The following is a 24,305-nucleotide window of genomic DNA, read 5'->3' as shown; positions in this document are numbered from 1 at the left end:
AAAGCTCGTGGATATCTCTCCAATCTGCACAACGTAACAAACCCCTTACACAATCTTATATGCTTATATCCCCAATTTATAAGAGTGGAGATAAGTTATACCCTAACAACTACCGGGGTATCTATGTGAGCACATCGATATTCGTTTGCCTAGGCCAAGTAGTTATCAGATACGCATACTTCAAATTATGTCAAAGTTTTACAGTTATTATGAAAAATATATTTATATAATAACTTTATTACTACATTAGACTCTGCAGGACTGAGAACATGCTATCTTTCATGCTGGTGAAATGCTCAAGGTCAAATTATAATAGGCTCTTTGTTAGTGTATCTTTCCTTAAACAAAGAGCTGACTGAGCTCATGTGTATACAGTAGTAAATTAAATCTGGAATCTTACTTTAAAGTAACAAATCTGTGACATGTACCAGTTTATAAAAACAGGCCATCACACCTCTAATTGTCATCAGACATGAGGAATCATCAGATCGTCGTGTCTGTCCTTGTGGGCGTTCTCTGCAATACTTTGCAACTCAGTGTGCAATTAGGTACGTACACATCTTTTTTGTGTGATTGATCAGATTGATCCGTTGAAATAAGGGTTAAAGATTCTAATAGTGTTTCATTTTACAGGGAAATATTCATTTAAATGTTCATTCATGTTTATTCAAATGTTAATTCATTTAAATACCTGTTTTTAAGAAAAATCTATAATATTTTTAAAACGTAAAATATTGATCTAGCTAATCAGAAAAGTCACTATATTTTGTGTTTCCCTTTTTAATGCAATATAGACAGCAGTGCCTTCCTGATCTACAACAAGGATCACCAAAAATGTGTGGCGATTGTAGATCCGGACCTAATCCAGGCCAGTGACTGTGACCCATCTACAGACAGGCAACGTTTCCGATGGATTTCGGGTTCTCGGATTTTAAGCATCTCACACAATATGTGCCTTGGAGTCAACAGCGTTAAAGGTTGGGATCAGGCAGGTCTTCTCCCCTGCGATGAGCTCAGTCCTATGCAAAAATGGGAGTGCAGGAGTGAGGATCGGTTTGCTATCAAGCATCGGCAATTGCATCTGAATTACCGTGACGACGACGCCCCCAACATACGGCTGGAGTCGGGCACGGGTTCCAGGAGCCACTGGGTAATATATGGAGATGAGGATGATCTGTGCTCTCATGGATACCAAGGTAGGATCTACTTTGACTTCATATATTGGGTTTGTACTGTAAAGGTGTAAATAATGTATCTGTAAGGTATTATATATATCCGCTATGTTTAACCAGGAGAATGCAAACGTGTTTCCCATCACCTGTCTGTCTCCAGGTCTCTCTACTGTATGGCTCACATGTTAATGACTAGTTATTTTGATGTTTGGACAAAACAGCTAACTGTTCACACATCATGCCTACGTGTGTGTGTGTTTGTTTATCTCTCCCGGTCGAGCAATAAATCTTTTCGTGAGATTTGTTTGTAAAGTACTTAAGTTTCAAAAAATTTAAAAAGTTTAATTTGCGCTATGTTTTCTACATAAGTCTCGTTCAACTTAATTAATTCCAATCGTGTTGTCTAAGAAGTTTTGCTCACAGGTGTTATGCGCTAAATTGCCCCCTGCCATGGATTGCCCCCCCCAACATAATCGCAATCAAATATTGTAGGCTATTAGAACATAAATGTATAGGTTAATGGTTTACAAATTACAAATTAGATGAGACAATAAAATAAAATAAGCCGTATGAAAATAAATATGTTGTATATGAAAAATATAATTATTAACATTTTTTTATCTACTGTACATACTTTTATATTGTTTTTTTAATAATAAATTAGTTTCATCTAATTTTTTATCATAAACCATAATTATTTTTATTATCTATATAAATGTTTATTTGCATATTCATGACAAAGCCCTGAAAAATAAATGTGCCACAAAGTAAACATTATACAACAATTTGTATTAATGGTTTTGACGGCTGTCATGTGCCTAGGGTTTATTATAATAGTGTTATGCGCTAAAATGCCCTCCTGCCATGGATTGCCCCCCCTACATAATCTCTATCAAATATTATATTAGGACATACATTCAAAGGTTTATTATTATCAGATATATTATTACTATTATAATTAACCCTAGGCACGTGACAGCCGTCAAGACGATTAATACAAATCCCAAAAAATTATTATTTTATGGCACATTTATTTTGCAGGGGTTTGTCAATCTACAAATAAAAAAATCACACATAAATAATTACACACATAATACAGATATTTTTCCCTATACAACATTTTTTAATATTGCTTATTTTATAATTAAATCCGTTTATTATTATTTGTAATTTGTAAACCATAAACCTATGAATTTATGTTCTAATATAATATTTGATTGCGATTATGTTGGGGGGGCAATCCATGGCAGGGCGGCATTTTAGCGCATAACACCTGGTGCAAAATATAACTTTCGCCCCGTCATAAAAAAACGTCCGTCCTGTAAAGGAACATCCGTCGTGTTTAAAATAAAACGCTTCGTTGTGGTGTCACTTCCACCATGTTAATTACAACAGCTCTTAACTTACTGATATAAAAACATAACGACTCTCCTGTCGCCAACTAACTACGACATCAACCCGCGTCCACGGTTGCTATGGGTTACTGGACGCTGGCGCTGGTGCTTTAAAAGATTTAAAAAGTGCTCTAACGTAGTCAAAATGCCGAAGTGGGCAGATTTACAATCAGTAGCTTTTCATGACAATATTCACGTTTCACCAGTTTGTTTTGCAACTTAGGCTAAGATCTCACTAATGTGCATATAGTAAAGTGAAATATGATAATGCCACGACTGATTATCGTTGTATTTTAATAATGCGCTGTGATTGTGGTTGCATTAAGACCAACATTAATATGACTGTATTGTTTGTTGCTTTTTAACCGGCTTTTGCGTGATCGGTGTTTGTTTCTCTGTGTTGTATGTGTGGTACAAAGAGAACACTCGGTGTTAAAGACCACCATATCAATAACTGATTGCTTGCTTGTACAGCTAGTTAGATTTGGTCTTGCTCGTTGTTGGTGATGTTTTTCAATCAGGCACTTAGGGCGAAGTGTTACTTGATTGTAATGTTGTTTTTAAGACGTTAAATGTGCCGTTGTTGTTTTGTAGCCATGCATTGTCCATGCTGGAGCACATCTGTCTGTTAAAGTTATAATCTATAAGGAATCAAATCAGGAAAGTGGTTACAAGCCTGAGCTCTATATATACATATAAAAGCCAAGCAATCTCTGCACAATTCGTGGTTAGTATTGTTTTGAAACAATAATGAATAAAGTGTCGCCCCCACTCCACCCCACAACCACCAGTTGCACAAGCACATGCCCTGCCCTTCTTTTCCCCCCTCTTTTCAGTAACACTGGCTCAGTTTGAAAAGAGTTAATAACATCCTGCCAGACTCACATCCACTAAGCACCTATAATGACTTGTTTGCAAAGTTAAATGAAAATCAATCAAGTTTAATGAATAAAATGTCTCCTCTCTATTCCCCACAACCACCAGTTGCACAAGCACATGCCCTGTCCTTCTTTTCTTTCCTCTTTTCAGTAACATTGGTTCAGTTTAAAAATCACATCCTGCCAGACTCACATCCACTAAGCACCTATAATGACTTGTTTGCATAGTTTAATGAAAATCAATCAAGTTTAATACATTTAGTGTGCCGTCGTTGTTTTGTAGCCATGCAATGTCCACACTGGAGAAACATCTGTCTGTTAAAGGTATAATCTATAAGGAATCTCATCAGGAAAGTGGTTACAAGCCTAAGCTCTGCTTTTTTTGGGTGTTCTGAATGTTATTCCTAGTATGTATATATTCTGTATATATATAAAAGCCAATCAATCTCTGCCCAATTCGTGGGTAGTATTGTTTTGAAATAATAATGAATAAGTGTTATCCCATTACACCCCACAACCACCAGTTGCACAAGCACATGCCCTGCCTTTCTTTTTTCCCCTCTTTTCAGTAACACTGGCTCAGTTTAAAAAGAGTTAATCACATCCTGCCAGACTCACATCCACTAAGCACCTACACTCACCTAAAGGATTATTAGGGACACCTGTTCAATTTCTTATCAATGCAATTATTTGATAAACCAATCACATGGCAGTTGCTTCAATGCATTTAGGGGTGTGTTCCTGGTCAAGACAATCTCCTGAACTCCAAACTGAATGTCAGAATGGGAAAGAAAGGTGATTTAAGCACACATCCTGCCAAACTCACATCCACTAAGCACCTATAATGACTTGTTTGCAAAGTTTAATAAAAATCAATAAAGTTTAATGAATAAAGTGTCACCCCTCTATTCCCCACAACCACCAGTTGCACAAGCACATGCCCTGTCCTTCTTTTCTTTCCTCTTTTCAGTAACACTGGCTCAGTTTGAAAATCACATCCTGCCAGACTCACATCCATTAAGCACCTATAATGACTTGTTTGCATAGTTTAATGAAAAAACAATCAAGTTTAATACATTAAGTGTGGATCACATACAGTACTGGTAAAACGAACACATCATCTCATCTTACATTCTTTGACCAGTAGGGGGGGTTTGTGTGTAAATTTGTAATTTTTGGAAGCATGTTTGCATTTAGTGTATAAGCTGCCCCTGGCATAACATTGCATGGATAAAAAATATAATTAATTAATTAAAATATCCACATTCCTTAGAGTCTGGATATATTTTTCCTTTGGAACAGGGAGTGGTGTGCCGTTGCAGTTATACTCTTATGCTGTACATGATTTATTTTTGTTGTTGCTCTTCTTGGCATGGACTCTGCAGGCACAACAGATATCCATATTTCTGAGAGTGTTCTCAGGAACAAGGTAGAATGTACATGGGTTTCCCAAATGCCTCGTTTATTCACTGTAATTGCATTTTATAAATGTGTGAACCACGCATCCATGTGAGTACCTATTTTTCCAAGGGTGTTCTCAGGAACATGGAGTGGCGTGAATTTGTGTCCTTAGTATAGAGATGCTTAAATTTTCCTGTCCTAGAATTGCAGTCCAATTTCCTGAAAGTGTTCTCAGGAATAAAGATCACATATATTCACAATCACATTTCCAGGCTGTTTTAAATTGCAATATTTGTTTTTCATAACGAGGCTAAGATGAGCATCTAAAAAGACCATTTTTTCAGGAACAAGATATGGTTTGTAAATTACAGTATTTAAAACTTAATAATAATAAATAAATAAATAAATAAATAAATAAATGTTTATATTCTGGAATAACTAAAATGACATTCCTGACATGACAAACATTTGTACAGATTGTATGTGACAAAGATTCATGTCTCCCATGTTGCATAGGACTGTACTCCTGCTTAAACCTAACTACCTTGATTTTACAGATAAAACAGCATCAGCAATATTTCATTTCAATTTCATCGACAGGAAAAAGTCAACTGGAAACAAGCAGGCCGCATAACATATCATGACAATGTGTGATGCCTTTAAATCTTCTCTTTTGTTTAAGATACAGAAATTCCATTGGAGCAGCTGATGGTTGACTGTGTCTAATGAAATTTATGAATGTTGTTTATATCTAACCAAAGGATTTCTTAAATTAACAGCATTTCACAGGAGCAACAGACAAGGTTGAATTTTTGGCTGTCAGAGATTTCCCTGACTCATCCATACTGTATGTACGGTTACTCTAATCAGAGATCTTACTGATTCTAAGGTTGATGCACATCTTCTCTAGTGAAGGATTGAAGGCTAGATTAGTGTGAATACTGGGTTAATATAAAAACACACATAGCAGAATTGTACAGACATTAGGGATTGCATTTAGTTAAGTTGGGCACATTGACTAGCTACATCACAAGTACAGATAAATTAGTCAGACTTGAAGTCTTTCACTCTTTCCTAGTCAAGTGCGGTGAGAGATGTTTAGCTTAATGAGGAAGCTTCTGGGCGACTGGTTTTTAATGGAATCTACTGATAAGAGACTAGAAGAACCGGAGATGGCCTGCTGAATTCTTAAACGGAGGTTTGAAGTTCAGAGTTCAGAGTCTCCACTATTAAATAGTGTATTCACAGAGACAGAAAGTTTATTATTAGTTCTTATAGCTTAATAGAAGCACATGCGTCATGAAGACACCACAAAAGAGGGCACATTTTCTTATTTTTTGCACATGATTTTGATTAGTTTAATTTTCAAATTAGATTTTTTTTTATCCATTCTATGCCAATGCCTGACTGTTTATTTATTGTCATTTTCATTGATAAATTGTATAAGGCCCTGTTATAATTTAAGGGGGCATTGTAATGTATTAAAATATTGTAAGGTATGAGAAGATTCCTGTGCCCTGAGACCAGCCCTCTCACTGCACCCTGACTTCTTATGTGGTGACACTTCCTACAGCCTGTATTCAGACGAATATACATCCAAACAACTCTTGTCATTGAACCCTTTTGTTTAACCAGGAAAATGCAAATGTATTTTCTCTTGCCTGTTTGTCTTCACGTCTCTCTATGCCTGACATGTTCATAACTGAACATTTCTTTTTTTTTTTTTTTTCATATTTGGGACACAACAGCTAACCCAGTGCAGAGATCTTTAGACATCATGCCTGTGTGTGTGTGTGTGTGTGTGTGTGTGTGTGTGTAACATTTATTTCTACTGTAAATGTGTGTGTGTGTGTCTGTGTGTGTGTATGTATGTGTGTGTGTATGTATGTGTGTGTGTGTGTGTTTGTACGTGTGTGTGTGTGTGTGTGTGTGTGTACGCGTGTGTGTGTGTGTATGTGTGTGTGTATGTATGTGTGTGTGTGTGTGTGTGTGTGTGTGTGTGTGTGTGTGTGTGTACGCGTGCGTGTGTGTGTGTGTGTGTGTGTGTGTGTGTGTGTGTGTGTGCGTGTGTATGTGTGTGTGTGTGTATGTATGTATGTGTGTGTGATTATCTTTCCTGGTCGACCGGACCAGTGAGTGTATCAAGATGCGGCAGGCACAACAAGCAATTACTCTTCTTCTTTTAATTCAGCTTAAAACTTCTTCTTCTTTTAAACCCAACAGTATTTTTAGGCAAAAATTGATTTTTATTTAGTCGGATAGCTTGATTACTTGACTATCCATAGCCAACCTTGTGCACTGATGTGGCATAAGTTGGTAAGTTTGATGATATACTGTACTTGACTCATGGTAGATACAGTATGTTAAGTAATACATTGGTGGAATTGTGAATGTTCTATAAAGCCTGGTTAAACACCAATAGGTTTAAGAGCAATCATTTGTATCGCTTCTGTTTCTTGCAGAGATTTTCACCATCGATGGCAATGCTTTAGGCGCCCCCTGTGAGTTTCCCTTTAAGTATGGAGAACATTGGTACGCTGAGTGCATCTATGATTGGGGACATCTTGGTTTGCGATTTTGGTGCGCCACAGTCACAGACTACGACCAATACGTCAAATGGGGTTTCTGTCCAACAAAATGTAAGAGAACGTTGATTTCTTGATATCACATGTTGAAATCTTTGCTGTGATGTACAGTAGAATAGATTATGATAGACACGTTGCATATGTCCATGTGGTTAGCTTATAGTTAAGCATAGGAATCTGGCAGGAAGACCAGGTAGACCTACTGTATGTAAAACATTGCTGAGGAAGATGTCGTCCCTCCCTGGTGTTGTTTGCCTTGCCCGAGAGGTCTAGCTCTTCTATGTTGTTTTGCTTTCTTCTTATTTTCTTGTGTTAAATTATTGTGTTTTCCATACGCTCTCTCAAATCACTGTTCATTTTCCATTAATTTTCCTTACATAGTGAATAGTGTTTTTTAAGTTGTTTGAATGCAATCTAAGCGGCATGGTGGTGTAGTAGTTAGCACTGTCGCTTTGCACCTCCAGGGTCCGGGTTTGATTCCCGGCCATTCTCGATTCCCTTTTCTGTCTGCGTGGAGTTTGCATGTTCTCCTCGTGCTTGGTGGGTTTCCTCCAGGTCCTCAGGTTTCCTCCCACAGTCTAAAAACATGCAGATTAGGCTAATTGGTTTTATCAAATTGTCCGTAGTGTGTGTATGTGTGTGCCCTGTGATGGATTGGCACCCTGTCCAGGATGTACCCTGCCTCTTGCCCTGTCTCCTGGGATCGGCTCCAGGGCCCTGCAATCCAGGAATAAATACAGGATAATAGAAATAAAGCGGTGCAGACGATGCATGAGTGAATGCAAGCGTCATAACACCATGGTACACAGTTTTCTTTAATACACCTTTGTTTTTCAAGATCGTTTTGCGTGCTGATTTGTCAATAATATCAGTTATTTGATTTTGAAGTTCTTCCATTTCTGTTATGCTTTTAACTATATTAGTATTGTAATATAGGGTAAAAAAACTGTTGAAATTAAAGAAATGTCTAACAGTGTAAAGAGATATATGTGTTTATATTTACATTTTTAAACGATGGAATAAAATCCCTAAACGGTGTCATGAGGGATTAATAGTTTTTTATTTTATTTTTTAATAATAATATTTAACCACCTATTTAACGTGCTTCTGATTGGGCTACGACTTGTACACGCCCACACGAAAAGCTGTGAGCACCCAGGTAAGTGTTAATGTCAGTTTATACACGTTTTAAAGTTTGTTTTTGTGTTTTAGTGTTATCATGATGCTAGTGTGATTTTCATACTAGGGGACAGTTTAGCATGTCAGTTAAAGTTCGATAAATTCTTAAAACAGATCAAATCTAATAAATTGTTTCATGTAGTTGGCATCTGTTATTGTTTAATGTAACACCTGTCTATTTAACTAGTTTCACCGCAAAATTCAGTTAATTTTAAGTAAACAGCAGCAGCATGTTTGTGAAATAACTCTAAGTGAAATAGGGCAGGATTTGAGCTCTGACTTGAGTGTTAAAGTCTCTGAGATGGAGCTCAGGGCTGGAGAGGAGCATTTAGTAACTGGATGCTGGAGAGGAGGGGTCAGTAAAAGCGGTGAAGTTGGTTTGAAGTTGACCGTTGGATATTCGCGTCAGTGTGATGCATGGTGGCGTAAGGCCCAAGGACTTATTTATTAAATATGATCACTTTGCATATTTATAAATATTTTTCAATATAAATGTTGATGATTTAATGTTAATAATGTCTAGGTCATATGACCTATTGGCGTACAATCTGTTGTAAAATGTGTGACCACCTGTTCTGCAGAGGGCACAACATTTTCTATTAAATATTATCACTTGGCATATTCATTTATATTTTTCATAGATTTTTTTTTTATTAATTTTATTTCTATTCAATTTCCAGTTTATGTGACATATTGGCTCACTATTTATTCCAAAATGTGTGGTCACATGGCCTGCACAGGGCACAACCTTTTTTTTTTTATTAAATATAATGACTTTGAATGTTTATTAATCATTTTCATTAAAATATTAATGATTTCATTTAAATAACTTCAAGGTCATGCGGCCTATTGGCTTAAAATCTATTTTAAAATGTGTGGCCTCATGTCCTGCAGAGGGCACAAATGTTTTCTTTTAAATATTAGCAGTTTGCACATCTATGGTTGATCTATGTTATTTGAATAGTAGTACAGGGTGAGCATACAGGCCTTTCCTGGCAAGGAGCAACAATATCTTATATATATTACTCTAATGTTTCTATTTAAAAAAAAAAAAAGTTTTTTCTTTTAACACCAAACAATTTTTTTTTGCATGTCCCCAGTGCAAATAATTACTTATATATTTGTACTGCACATAATGACGTAGAGTAGAGGGCAACTACTGTTTTTGTGTGCGTGTGTGTAATGTGTGTAACTAGGAAAAATTCTGGAATTGTTTATTCAGTTTTGAGAATTAAATGCTACTGTTCTTTAAATTATTACCTAAAATTTAATGACATACAGTAGAGTGTAGAGTTTACTGTGTTTTTATAGAAAGATGTTCGATTACTGCATATTTCCCCCCCCAAAAAACACTCAAATGAAGTTTGTCAGAATTTCAGTCAATGTCAAATGATGAGAATCTAAACCAACAACAGCAACATGACAAGTGACAAACAACAAATGACAAGTAAAAATGACAAGTAAGCAACAAACAACAACAGCAACATCAACAGTAGCAACAAATATTGCTTATAATCACAGATAAATAAATAATAATAGTATCAGAAAACAATAGGCACTGCGAAAGACATGTTTACAACAAATTATTGTACATAATATAGAACCTATGTAAAAATATTACAGTTGGTCACATTACCTGAAAGTTATTGTCATAAGACAGTAAGATCATTAATATTTCTATTTCTATCCTATTTTTATTAATAAATTTTTTTTTTATTAATAAATATGCAAAGTCATGATACACCACAATGCATCACATTGACACTAACAGTAACAATACTAACATTATATTAATGTTTCTAAAATTATCCTTATTTCAGTCGGACAGTAATTTACAGACGGTATCTACAGTAACTCGTGTCTATCTCGTACCCACTTTACATTTTTCACTTAGGGTTATGATGGCTTTTTTAAAAAAAATCATAAAAAAAAATAAATGGTAAAATCTTACCATTTTTTTATATAAATTTTTTTTAAAAAATTATTATTATTATAAAAAATAAAATCTTTTTAGATGCTTGCGGATGAGGGTTTGTCCCTTTATCTATTGTATTTTAATGAAAGGACAGAATATGTCTTCAATTTAAACTTTAATTAATTTACCTTAAGCATGTAACATCCTTGTACAGTATATGATATCCCACAGCAGATTGCTAAGAATATCCCATAGCTAAGAATGCATTTTTAATGAGGACAACACTGCATTGCAATATTATATTTTAAAAGCTGTTTAGCATTAATGATAACACCTTCAATTCATACGTCATTACATTCGTACTAACTGTCCTACTGTTATTGTTTAAATTACTAAAAACTAATTTTTTATGTGATTGATGTATAACTGATGTTTATTATTACATTAAGGAAAAAAAAGAGGAGGTCCTTGCTCTAAAAAAAGAGGAGGTCCTTGGACCTGGATGAGGATATGTTTACAACTGAATTGTCACTTTCAGGAAAGGATTATATCTTTCCTAGGTTTTTCTCAGTATTTCCTAACATTAGCTAGTTCACATGCACTGTCCTCTTAGACACCCTGCTGTACCACCTGCGGTGTATCTTTAACTAGAAAAAAGTATCAACTTGTACAAAAAGTATCAACTTGTACAAAAAGTATCAATTTGTACAAAAAGTATCAATTTGTACAAAAAGTATCAATTTGTGATGCTTGCCTTTGATAAATCAGTGATGTTCAATACATCAAGCACCCGTAAAAAAATCTACAGTTTGATGTTATGAAAACCAGTTAATTTCCTGTGTATGTAAATGAGGTCCCCATTAAGAACTGGTTCTTTTTATTATTTTTTACATGCCAGATTTTTTTTTCGCACTCAGAGGATCACTGGAAAGTGGTGTGACTATTGTCCACGTAATTCCCAAATTGCAAGAGTGTGTGTGTGTGTGTTTAAAAATCTCTGTGTCTGTGGTGTATAGCAACAACCGGTTGGGACCGTGATCCAGACACAGGTGTGTTTTACCAGAGAAACACTGAGTCAGCGCTGACCTGGTATCAGGCCCGCAAGAGCTGCCAGCAGCAAGACGCTAATCTACTCAGCATCACGGAGTTGCACGAACAATCATATATATCAGGTACACAAACGGCAGTAAAATAATTCAATGAATATTTTTGTAACAAAAATGTTTTTTTTTTTTATTCATATAATATATTTGCATTTTTTAGCGTTAACTGATGCAAGTGGTTCGCCTCTTTGGATTGGACTAAATAGTTTGGATCTTAAAAGTGGCTGGCAATGGAGCAATGGAAACCCCTTTAGATATCTAAACTGGGCTTCAGGTAAGTGCACACACACACACACACACACACACATGTTTTACCTGACTATTACCAAGCATACTCTTACCCACACTGCATCCTTTAGGCCACCCATTGCTGAAGGATGGCATGGACTGTGCTGCACTTAATCCTGGGAAAGCATCTGAGTGGGAGAGTCTAGCCTGCAGTAGTAAACTGGGCTATATCTGCCGCAAGGGAAACTCCACGACTATTACACCTTCAGTTGGTAAGATCTAGAGGCACATGTACAAGTATACACATTAGCATATGCCATTATTATTTTGTTTACTGTCACTCTTTGACATTTCACTGATATGTGTGTGTGTGTGTGTGTGTGTGTTGGATAGAAAAAGATGAAGCCAGTTTCTGCCCAGCCAATTGGATGCTATATTCAGGTCACTGCTACTCTGTTTTACGCACTAAGAGGACGTGGGACGATGCTCTGTCCGCCTGTCTTGCAAAAGGAGCCAACCTGACTAGTATTCACAATCTAGAAGAACACAGCTTTATTATATCACAGACTGGATACTGTAAGAGCATACACTTACAAATGTATTTGGTTTAGACGATTCTAAAGAATCATGATGCATTACAATAAATACAGAGGGTTCAAAAATATGTATACACACTTCACCAGTTATCTATGCCCTTTTTAAAAACTCAAGTTGAAATATAGTTGGAAGCAATAATGAGCGGGCTCAAACACCTTGCTCCATCGCCCCCCAGGGCCCCTCCCCAAAAAAAGGTGGCACATGCATTTAAAGGGGACATACCAATACTATTATCACATAATTTTATGGGGGAATTTTTTTTGTCAAGAAGCCCCAGATGCTGAGGTGAAAAACATCACACAGAGAGTTATTTAACACTTTTCCATACACATGCAGCAAAATCTCATGCCACGCCCGGGGCCCAGCCACTCAGACTATACAGTGACCATGATTTTTTTGTGCATATATTTTTTGTGCATACATATTTATGTGTGTATACATTTTTTGGCCCACTCTGTATAATAAAATCTTTAAACAAACTGTATATAGATAGTTTTTACACAGAATAAAGGTAAATACAATATACATTAATACATGGGCACACCATAAACGGGCATTATTGATGGACATTATTCACAGACATTTTTCTTGTCCTTATTGGTGGACACGTTCTGGTTATTAAATTTACATTCCTAGATTGCACAAGTGATTTGCCTTTCTTTTTTTTTTGAAGGGAAAATCTACATTTTAGGACCCTTAGTTTTGCATACTTTAACATATGGGCTTGTTTCTTGTAAGGGATTTTTTAAAATATATATATATATAAAGAATTTCTATTTACATTTAGCAGACGCTTCTATCCAGAGCAACTTACATTTTTATCTCATTACACATCTGAGCAGTTGAGGGTTAAGGGCCTTGCTCAAAGGCCCAACAGTGGCAACTTGGTGGTTGTGGGGTTTGAACCTGGAATCTTTCGAACCCTTGTCCAATGCCTTAACCCCTGAGCTACCCCTGTCTGTTTGAAAATATCTCTCCTGGCACCAGAAAAGCTTATCACAGCACAGCAGACAGACTGAGCAACTCATTTATTCAACCTTTAAAACTTTACATTTCCCCCACTGACTTGGATACTCATTTGGATGCATGTGTTTGTTCACCAGTGCCGACTGATGAACTATGGATAGGTCTAAATAATCAGAAGACTCAGAACCTGTTTGAATGGTCAGACAGATCCTCTGTCACCTTTGCCAAGTGGGATGTGGGAGAACCTTCACACATGGCTATCCTCAGAGAGCACTGCGTTGTCATGAAAGGAAAGGTACAGTAACTGCTTAATCCAATGTATTGGGAATTGGTAGAACCTATGCAGATGAAGCACTGAAAGTGTTTCTGTGATTGTGGGTGTTCTCCTATATGTAGGAGGGAAAATGGGCAGATCAGACATGTGGGAAGGAGTATGGCTACATGTGTAAAAAGAAAGCCTCCACCAAATCTGATGGCTCACCTGAGTTAATCAGTCCTGGATGTCCTGCTGTAAGTCATACCCTCTCCTTATCATTTTAGTTTATCTGCACAGAAAATGCTCAATACTGTTGCACTGTTTGTTTCTTTTGGGTTTTTTTCTAGCTGGAACCACCAAACTAGTGGTTCCTGAACATGTGTCCTGCATATGTACAACTATATAAGAGTTTGTGTAATTTGTAATATTTTAATATAAATACATGGATCTGATTTATGGTTTATTACACACAGTATTAATTAAGCAAATGTTTGCTTTTTCGCAAAACTTTAGTTTCAAAATTATCTAAATGTTCAGTTTTCCACAAATTTTCTTTAGCAATAGATTTCATTAATTTTTATATACTGTATATTTGTGTGTATTTCTGTATATTTGTGTGTGCACTTCATTATTTTTTTCCCTACTAAATTATTTTACTCAGTTTGTGGGCCAGTAATTAAGTGAGATGGAGTCATTTAGACTTTAGTTATATCTAGAGAACATTTACACTTTTATTGTGACCATTTGGCCTGTGTGTTAGTCGCCTGTTCATTTCTCCCTGGGTGATAATCAACATCCTGCTGCCATATACATTTACAGTTTTCTTCACCTTTCCTGCATGCTTTTTGTAGGCGCTGTGTCATAGTACTCCACACTATATGGTTTAATATATATTTGCTAGCCAATGCCTGCCGTCCATATCTGCATGTTTCTGTTATGCACGATGGAGTATACAAGTAATAAAAACATTAGGAACAGCTTGCTCCATAACTGTTTTAAGGGCTGATTGCAGTTTTTCACTGGAGCACTGTCACTGCAGTGGAATGCAGAAAGTTTGACTTCAACGTTACTCAATAACGTTAAGATATAAGTGCACAAGGTGTTTGGCTTAGCTCTCAAAGTGTAGCACAATATTGTTTAAAATGGTGGGTTCTTACTTTGAATTGCATTACTTTGTTCTTCAATAGGGTGGCACGGTAGTGTAGTGGTCAGCTCTGTGGCCTTGCACCTCCAGGGTCTAAGGTTTGTATCCTGCCCGTATGGGTGCATGGAGCTTGGTGTGTTTTTCATCCAGGTATTCCGTGTCTGCATGAGTGATGAGTTGGCACCCTGTCCAGGGTCTACCTTGCCTCATGCTCGAAGTCTCCTGGGATAGACTCAAGGCTTCTCGTGACCCTAAACAGGATAAGTGGTATAGAAAATGAATGAATGATTTTCATCAGGTTTCTAAAACAACCACAACATATTTTGCTAAAAAGCGTCTTTTGGGATACCAAGTGGATTTAGGATTCGGGGAACTGTATATTCAGATGTACTAAAGTGTGTCTGCTTTCCGTTGTACTTTTAGGGGTGGATCAGGTTCAGCTCCCACTGCTACAGCATTGCTGTAGAAGCCAAAACCTTCAATGAGGCCGAAACAGCATGTGGACAGAGTGCGGCTAACCTAGTTCAAGTCGCAGACATGTAAGGCACACGCTCTACTGCTTTCATACACCATTGAATATATTGCATGGGACCTGCATGTGTGTAGTGATATGGTCATGTGGGCTTTATTGTAGGTATGAGAACGCATTTCTCATCAGCCACTTTGGCTTGCGACCTGAAAAGTATCTCTGGATCGGCCTGTCCAATACAGAACATGTAGGAACCTTCGAGTGGACAAATAAGCAAACTGTCAAATTTACACAATTTAATGTAGGAATGCCAGGTATGGATATTATTCTTGAGTCCTACAGTTAGCACTAAATATTTTGTTGAAATGAACCTGAATGTTGTATTAAATGATCAAATTTTACTTTTTTTGTGTCCAACACTTAGAGAGGCACCAGGGCTGTGTTGCCATGCTAACTGGGACTTCGGCAGGATTATGGGATGTAATCAGCTGTGACAGGAAAGAGAAGTACATCTGTAAGAAATTAGCAGAGGGTGTTACGACAACCAAAGAATCTCGTGTGTCACAACCTCTCAGTTGTCCCTCTGAGTGGAGAAAAAAGGACCCTGGCAACTGCATTCGGGTACCGTCACTGCACAACCACAAAAAACTATCTCACTCAATAGTATGGCCATATCAAAGGGTTTTATGGTCTAAACCATGAAGCGATGCACACATTCTTATGCAACATCTTGTGCTTTTTTTTAGATATATATAAATTCAAACGAGAATAAGAAAACATGGACTGAGGCGCGTAATTACTGCAAAGACATTGGTGGTGACCTCGCTAGCTTTCATGATAAATCTGAAACCAACAATTTGCCGTAAGTATTTTTTCTTTTTCATTTGGATAACTTTCATTTGATTTTAGAATTAAAATGCATATTATTTATTGTCCTCTAAAAGGTATATTGATGAATGGACTACAGCATGGATTGGCTATAATCTGCTGGATGATCATGCTGGCTTTCTCTGGTCAGATGGAACTTCAGTGAGTTAATTACATTTTTGCTGTTCACTTTTGTATGGTTTTAATTCATTGCTAAGGTTTTTATTTTATATTAATTAGTATAATTAATGTTTTTTATTATTATAATTTTTTTACTAGAAAGCATTTGAAAATCCTGCTTTAAGCTTTAAATGGTTTAGTATAAAATGTAATCCTTGGGGACGTACAGTATATGATTATTAATTATAATGATTCTATGCCTACACTATTTTACTATTCTTAATTATACACTGATCAGCCAAAACACAAACACCACCAGCAGGTGAACTGGATAACAGTGATTATCAGTTATATACAGTAAACTGACCCGAGGCTTACAGTCTCTATGCCTGTGGGGACCAAACATCAGCCTGTCTGTTCTGATCTCTCAGAAAATCCAATATAGTGCAAATTGCTAATAAAGTTAATGCGGGCAATGATAGAAAGGTATCAGAACATCTACTCCATCACAGCCAGTCGCATATGGAGGTTAGCAGGCGAACAGCTCAATGTTATTGATCCGGCCTTCAAGCTTCCTGATGTCAATCTGACCGAGCATCCACTGAATGCACCAGACAAACAAGTCTGATCCACGGAGGCAGAACCCCACCCCACAATCCCACAGCACCCAAAGGTTCCACCGCTAACATCCTGGTGCTGGACACCACCAAACATCCACAGAGGTCTTGTGAAGTCATTGGTACAAGGGGAACCCGGACAATGCTGGCGAAACATTCCCAGCATTCCTTGTAACGTTACGGCTGATCAGTGGCTGTATGTTTTGTTATATTATATATTGAAGTTGTTTAGGGGATGTACAGTATGTATGAGTGTAGTTAAGCCACCATAGTATGCCTAATACACAGGCAAATGTATGTTAATGGTATAAAAATATCAGAGACCCGGTAATGGCTTGGTTTGTATATTAAAGCTGTATTGACATCTATAATGTTAGGTGATTTATTTAGGAATTTAGAGACCTTAAATATTTTATATGTTTAGTTTTTGTTTTGGATGAATGAGTGGGAAAGGCTTTACACGTTAAATATCTATATGTGTGTCTTATTATTATTATTATTATTATTATTTTCATTATGTGTGTTCTTGCATGTTAGTCAAACTATGAGAACTGGGACTATGGAGAGCCTAATAATCTACTTTCTAGAGAACATTGTGCAGAAATCTTCATGCCTTTTAATAAGTGGAACGATGTTAATTGTGAAACCTACAATAATTGGATCTGTCAGATACGACTGGGTAGGTAGTCTAGACACACACACACACACACACACACACACTCATCAATTGCAGTGTATATGGTCTACCTCTTTTCCCCTGGAGTTTTTTAGGATTGACAATAATTGTTCTATTGTGATCACTCTAAAGTTAGTTCAGATGTTTAACTCTGACCCTTACAACAGGTACAACTCCAAAACCTCCACCTACAAACACACCCCAAGGTATAATTTTACTTCATTAATTCAGTTTGCCTACCTTTGCATTATATTGCTAAAACCGCTTATATTTGTTAGTTGTCTTGTGTTGTGCATAAATAAAATAAAATAAAAACTAAATAAAAGTTTCTCAACTCTACAACCTTTGTTTTGTGTCTTTTACGCTCCATAGCGGAGGTTACCATTACAGATGATGGCTGGATCCAGTTCAGTGGTAGTCAGTACTACATTAATGATGAGCATCTGGATATGGAAGATGCTCGCACAGCTTGCAAGAAGAGTCATTCTGACCTTGTTGTCATTACCAGTCAAAGTGAGAGAACGTTTTTATATAAAGAGGTAAAGGACCGATCCCAGTGCCACTGTTCTTTGCTGATAATACCAATCTCGAAGCTGTTTGTGCTTTCATGAATTTAATCTTACAGCTTTCAAGAGGATTACATGACATGTACTACATTGGATTGACTGTGAGATTGGATAAATCTATTAGGTAACTTTAATAAAGTGGCAACACAAGAACAATTTTCTTTTCCATCAGCTGTATTGATATTTTTTCATTCCTCCAGTTGGGCGGATGGTTCCCCAGTTGTCTATACAGCATGGGACTACCATGAACCAAGCTTTGACACCAGAGATGAAAACTGTGTTGCCATGTTCACATGGACGGGTAAGTCCACCTCATCTTTTCGAATCAGGTTGTCATCAATAAACTTGGGATGCATAAAATCATCTCTTTTCCAGGATTTTGGAAAAATATTCCCTGTGCATGGAGGTTACCGTCAATCTGTAAAAGAAGCGCTAGCTTTGTCAGCACCACAGCAGCTCCTACCACTGTCCCAGAAGGAGGATGTAGTTCTGACTGGACTGCTTTCCAGGGAAAAGTGAGTGAATTACAGATCTGGCCTTTAAACGTCTTCAGAAAAGGGATCCCGCGACTGGCCGCGGCAAGCTGTGAAAATGCCCTTCATTACCTGTAGGAGGCAGTCGTGTTTCAGTCTGAAGTATTGTGTGTCTACTGAAGCTGAAAATGTGTTATGTCTCTTAGGCGCCCATTGACAGCAAGCGACAGAGCTCATAAACGTGTCAAGCTCAAACTGATGATGTATTTATTTTTTGATTTTCTTTTCTCCTTCAATGATGATACTTCTTTGACTGCTCTTTCTCCATTCAGAATTATTATTATTATTATTAGTAGTAGTAGTAGTGCTCCGAATTTATTATTGTTATTATACTTATTATTATTGTAACGCACCCGCGCGTGTGCAAAAAGACTACAAAGATGTATGATATGTTAGTACATTATATGATAATGTAATCTTCACATAAAACAATGGCTTATTATTAATGTTTGAAATATTTTACCCTTAATGGCTGCCTCCATCAGAAAAATGGGCCTCATTTGTAAGAATGTCAGTGTATAAAGGGAAGATGGACAGAAGAGGTGTATGAGTGTTTCATTTTCTGTATAATACCTAGAGCCAGCATTAATGACACACAACTAGTCATCAGCATACTGAAGTAGTCTTCATCAACATACTGTATGCACACATTTAGGGAAAAAGGGAAAAAAGTTAACCAGATATTCTGACACACATGTAAAATATAGAGGAAATTGTAAGATCAGTATGGCTTATGCAAACTGTTTACACTAGGTTTTACTAAAATATTAATAAATTAGCATCACTGATACTAAAATAAAACCTTACAATTTCGCTTGTCTGACATTATTTAAATTTCTCCTCAGTGTTATAAATTTGCAGAGATAGATGGAAGCCAAGACAAATCATGGCATGAAGCTCGACAATACTGCATCTTCCAAAGTGGCAACCTAGTGTCCATTCTGAGTCAAGCAGAGCAAGGTACCAGTTATACTGGAATGAAAAATATCCCCTACAAGTTTTACCTCTACAATGGTCTTCTATTAGCTTTGGAATAGTCATTTTAATTTGGGCTGAAGTTTAATTAGTATTTATCTTCTCAGCATTTCTCACTACTATGATGCTCAGCGCACGTAATGACGTGTGGATTGGCTTGAATAATGTCGCCTCGGAAACGCTCTTCCTTTGGACGGATGGAACTAGGGTCAGCTTCACAAGTTGGGCGGAGGGTAATCCAGTGTCGGTTCCAGATGGACGCAGAGCATTCGGAGTAGAGGCAAGTGCCCTTTCTCTATCATAAACATATACAGTAATCATTCCTCTTATGCACATAACCATGTTGCTTACAGATTAGTGGGCAGGGGTTAGCTCAGGGGTTATTGGGCCCTTGAACAAGGCCATTAACCCTTAACTGCTCAGATATATAATGAGATAAAAATGCAAGTTGCTCTGGATAAGGGTGGAGTGAAAGCAATGGCTTTTCTATAGGAGTTTTCCAGCGTTCTAAGGCTTAATAACTTAACTTCATGCGACTCCACTGTCCTTAAATGTATACAGTACATTACTGTATTTGTATATCCATGTACTGTACTGTAAGATCCTCATATAAGGATATTAGATATTTTTTGCCAGACTTCTTCTTGTTTGAAGGCACTGACCAAGTTCAGTAATGAAATCTTGTGACACTTTTTGATATTTTTTTGCCACTATTTTAACATTCAACCTTTTACCCTTATTGTAGCATACGTATTGTTTGACAATATACTGTACTGTTAATGTATATGTTGACCTAATTAATATTCTGAGGACATAATTTAATGACATAATCATATTTTTTTGCAGTTTGACTGTGTCGTTATGGTGAAGGGACCAGACCCGATTACTGGTATGTGGAAAGTTGAGCATTGTGAAGAGAAACGAGGTTTTGTTTGTAAGAGAAATACTGGTAAGTGGAAGTAGCCACAGCACAAACTATTACAATAACAGTGAACTTTTAAAAATAGGTGTGTATAATATACAGTATATATATATATATATATATATATATATTTTATTTTATTTTTTTTTTTTTTCCCCGTACATTACAAAACTTGAGATGATGTGTTTAATCTGCTCCAGATCCTCTGGTCGAAGTTCCAGTGACAACAGTGGCACCAGCATCGTATTTTAAACTGGGAAATAATTTATATAAGGTACAGGCTGAGAAGATGAGCTGGGATGAAGCGAGGAGGCAGTGCAAAGCGGATGATGCTGATTTAGCTAGTGTGTTAGACTCTGTTACTCAGGCCTTCATCACTCACTGGACTGTCAACATGAAAGAGCCTATTTGGATTGGCCTCCACAGCAATGTGGTAAGCAATAAAAAAGAAAACCCACTTGCTTTAATTTTACTACAAATTTATACCAGAGTCTCATACTTGCATACCTGTTTAGCAGCAAAACTATTATTCATGGATTCAGTAAAGATCTATTTCCGGGCTGGGTGGGCCATTGTCCAGCACAGTTTGTAATGCACCAACACTTACAAACACACACTGAAGCTACTAATTAACGATTAGTTGAGTCCGCTCGAAGAATCCACAATCTAAAATTGAAGATCCCTGAGCAATTTTAATAGCAGTATATAAATATTCAGATATTAGGCTTGTTATTTAAATGTCTACAATAATATCTAGGCTATTTATTTTATTTATTTTATTTTGGAAGTCAAAATGTTCATTTTCCTGATTTTATTTTTTGTTGAGCTATTTGATATGTTTTAATGCCATTCAATTCAAATGACTTGTCGAATGTGCAAATGACTATATTGGAAGTTCTTAGAGGTAGAATCCTGTCTTGGTTTCTCTCTCTCACACACACACCACTGCTCATCTGAGTGTGTCTTCCTTGCTGTTGCTTGTAGACTGATGGACAATACCGCTGGATAGATAACTGGTTCCTGAACTACACTGGATGGGCTGTAGGTGAACCACAGAGGGATCAGGCCTGTGTATACATCGACACAGATGGAACATGGAAAACCTCAAACTGCAGCACAAGCTACTACTCTCTCTGCAAACGCTCACCAAGTAGGTTCTGATGCTCATTATGACTTTTGGCCTCATTTATAACTGCAGTTTTATACAAGTTATTTGAGTAAAATCTGGATAGCAATGAGAGACGTGTATTTTATGGTAACTGGATGCATAATTCCAAATGCTATTGTGTTTGTGCTTTTGTCTTTGAAAAAACTTAGCAAAAACTATTCACTCACTGTGATTTGATTATGTTATGCTCCAGATCCACCACATAAATAAAATGACCAGGATTAAGATGAATAAGGATAAAAATATGGTCGATTTATTTATGACAACCAATTTGTCCTAAGCTTAATTGCTCATTTCTTCGTTAAGAAACAGCCGGCAATTACTGAGTACAAAACTTCATTTACTTTTAATCAACTGCATTGACATTTAAATTACAAAATAAATGAATTACTTAATTTCAAGGCTAAATAAACCTATAAGCAAAACAGCAATCTCCTGTTGCTATGAAATCATTTTGTGTTAAAAATGTTTCTTTCAATGCTCCTAATTATTAATTTTGCCCTGCAGAACCCCAAGTAGAAGAAGGCTCTCATGGCTACGCCGGTATCACTGTAGCAGTTGTGTTGGTGATTATTGCTGCAGCAGGACTCGCAGGCTTCCTCTTCTACAAAAGACCATTTTTGTCAGTCATCTGGGAGCATGCATTTAATACCGACATAGAGTTAAGAAACATAGTTAATATAGACAGCTAGGGAGAGGTGACCAACATGAAACACATGGGCAAGCATAACACACAATGCCTATATAAATTACCTAAAAGAACAACTTTTTAAATAATTAAAATGTTTTGATGCATTTTATATATCACCAGTTTGCTTAGTTGTAGCGCTGCTAAACAAAAGACGATATAATCACATGATTCTATGAGGCGCCGTATAGGGCTTAAATCAAACTTCACTCATGCACACACATATGAAACACTTGCATAGACATATATGAAACACTCACACATACATATATACTACTAACTGCTCAAACAACTACATATGAAATGCGCGCGCACATACATACAAACTTTCCGCGCACATACATACATACTTTTCCGCGCACATACATACAAACTCTTCTCGCACATTCAACTATGAGATTCTCAGTGTAACCGGAAGGCATTTCAGTGTAAAAGGAAGGCATTTCAGTGTAAAAGGAAGGCATTTCAGTGTAAAAGGAAGGCATTTCAGTGTAAAAGGAAGGCATTTCAGTGTAACCGGAAAGCATTTCAGTGTAAAAGGAAGGCATTTCAGTGTAACCGGAAAGCATTTCAGTGTAAAAGGAAGGCATTTCAGTGTAAAAGGAAGGCATTTCAGTGTAACCGGAAAGCATTTCAGTGTAAAAGGAAGGCATTTCAGTGTAAAAGGAAGGCATTTCAGTGTAACCGGAAAGCATTTCAGTGTAACCGGAAAGCATTTCAGTGTAAAAGGAAGGCATTTCAGTGTAAAAGGAAGGCATTTCAGTGTAAAAGGAAGGCATTTCAGTGTAACCGGAAAGCATTTCAGTGTAAAAGGAAGGCATTTCAGTGTAACCGGAAAGCATTTCAGTGTAAAAGGAAGGCATTTCAGTGTAAAAGGAAGGCATTTCAGTGTAACCGGAAAGCATTTCAGTGTAAAAGGAAGGCATTTCAGTGTAACCGGAAGGCATTTCAGTGTAGACGGACTTGTCGCTTCATTCTCCCTGAATGGTAGTACTGGTTTGTATCATCACTGCTCAATCACATGGCGTATTCAAAACTATCCACATAATGTCTTATTTCAGCGGCAGAAAACGCAGGTGATGATTTGCAAAAAGAAAATTGAAGCACGGAATCTGTGGCTAATATGTCGGATCCTACAACAGAAACAAATACTGTTTTGTGAAATGTGTTTCCTCGCCTTCGCTAATATGAACAATAACTAACTCATCGGAATCCCACGGGACAAACATTGTTCCGACCCCCCATATCACCCACTTTTGTGGTGATAAATAAATTACTCGTTGTCTTCTAAACTGTCTATTAACGGTCTATTTAAGAAATGCTACTACTAATCAGGGAGAATGAAGTTTATATACATTGAAATGACTACTCCCTACACCCTACTACCTGCGCTGGAAATGTCCGATAAGGGAACTTCACTCTACAAAATTCCACCATTTAGAACACCATGCAACGTCACTTCCTCCTTGCGTTACCATGGTAACACAAGCACCTCGGATACCTGTCGCTGCTGCTGTGGAAATTTCACGCTACGGACATTAAATATAGATAATTTATTGAAACAAAAACTGATACCATAAAAAATATATAACGTATTATTTATTTATTTATTTTTACAGATCACTAGCCTATATAATACGAATGGTTTCTTAATTTCTTAATTTAAAATGTAAATTATTGTGTCCTATTTATATGATGTCCTCGATCAGGGACGTGCACAGACATTTTGAGGACAAGGGGCACAAGTGAAATAAAGGGCACTTCTCGTAATTACGTATTTTTTTCTTTTTTAAACAAAAAAGTATTATATATTAACGCAACACTGACTTCCTTTTTTAAAAAATAATTTAAAAAGTTAATTTTATCTTCCTCAAACTCATGCAATT

The 24,305-nt window shown here is 36.8% G+C and overlaps 1 protein-coding gene across 1 annotated transcript; it reads left to right on the top strand.

The window, feature by feature from the left end:
- The first annotated feature begins 425 nt into the window (after positions 1-425).
- Positions 426-22,551, top strand: LOC128512285 (macrophage mannose receptor 1-like). Its single transcript, XM_053485482.1, has 26 exons — positions 426-548; positions 795-1,196; positions 7,308-7,484; positions 11,541-11,696; positions 11,788-11,901; positions 11,987-12,127; positions 12,249-12,431; positions 13,556-13,713; positions 13,815-13,928; positions 15,242-15,357; positions 15,453-15,601; positions 15,712-15,908; positions 16,034-16,149; positions 16,232-16,316; positions 17,429-17,570; positions 17,735-17,773; positions 17,940-18,106; positions 18,193-18,257; positions 18,334-18,434; positions 18,509-18,648; positions 19,512-19,626; positions 19,749-19,921; positions 20,488-20,590; positions 20,764-20,996; positions 21,548-21,713; positions 22,239-22,551. Exons 1-26 carry the CDS (start codon positions 473-475, stop codon positions 22,421-22,423), a joined length of 3,813 nt encoding a protein of 1,270 aa, XP_053341457.1. The 5' UTR covers positions 426-472; the 3' UTR covers positions 22,424-22,551.
- Positions 22,552-24,305: the final 1,754 nt, after the last annotated feature.

This window comes from Clarias gariepinus, chromosome 24, assembly GCF_024256425.1.
Source record: "Clarias gariepinus isolate MV-2021 ecotype Netherlands chromosome 24, CGAR_prim_01v2, whole genome shotgun sequence".
NCBI classification, from domain to species: domain Eukaryota; kingdom Metazoa; phylum Chordata; class Actinopteri; order Siluriformes; family Clariidae; genus Clarias; species Clarias gariepinus.
The sequence above is the reverse complement of the archived record's forward strand: the minus strand, read 5'-3'. Positions and strand labels throughout refer to the sequence as shown.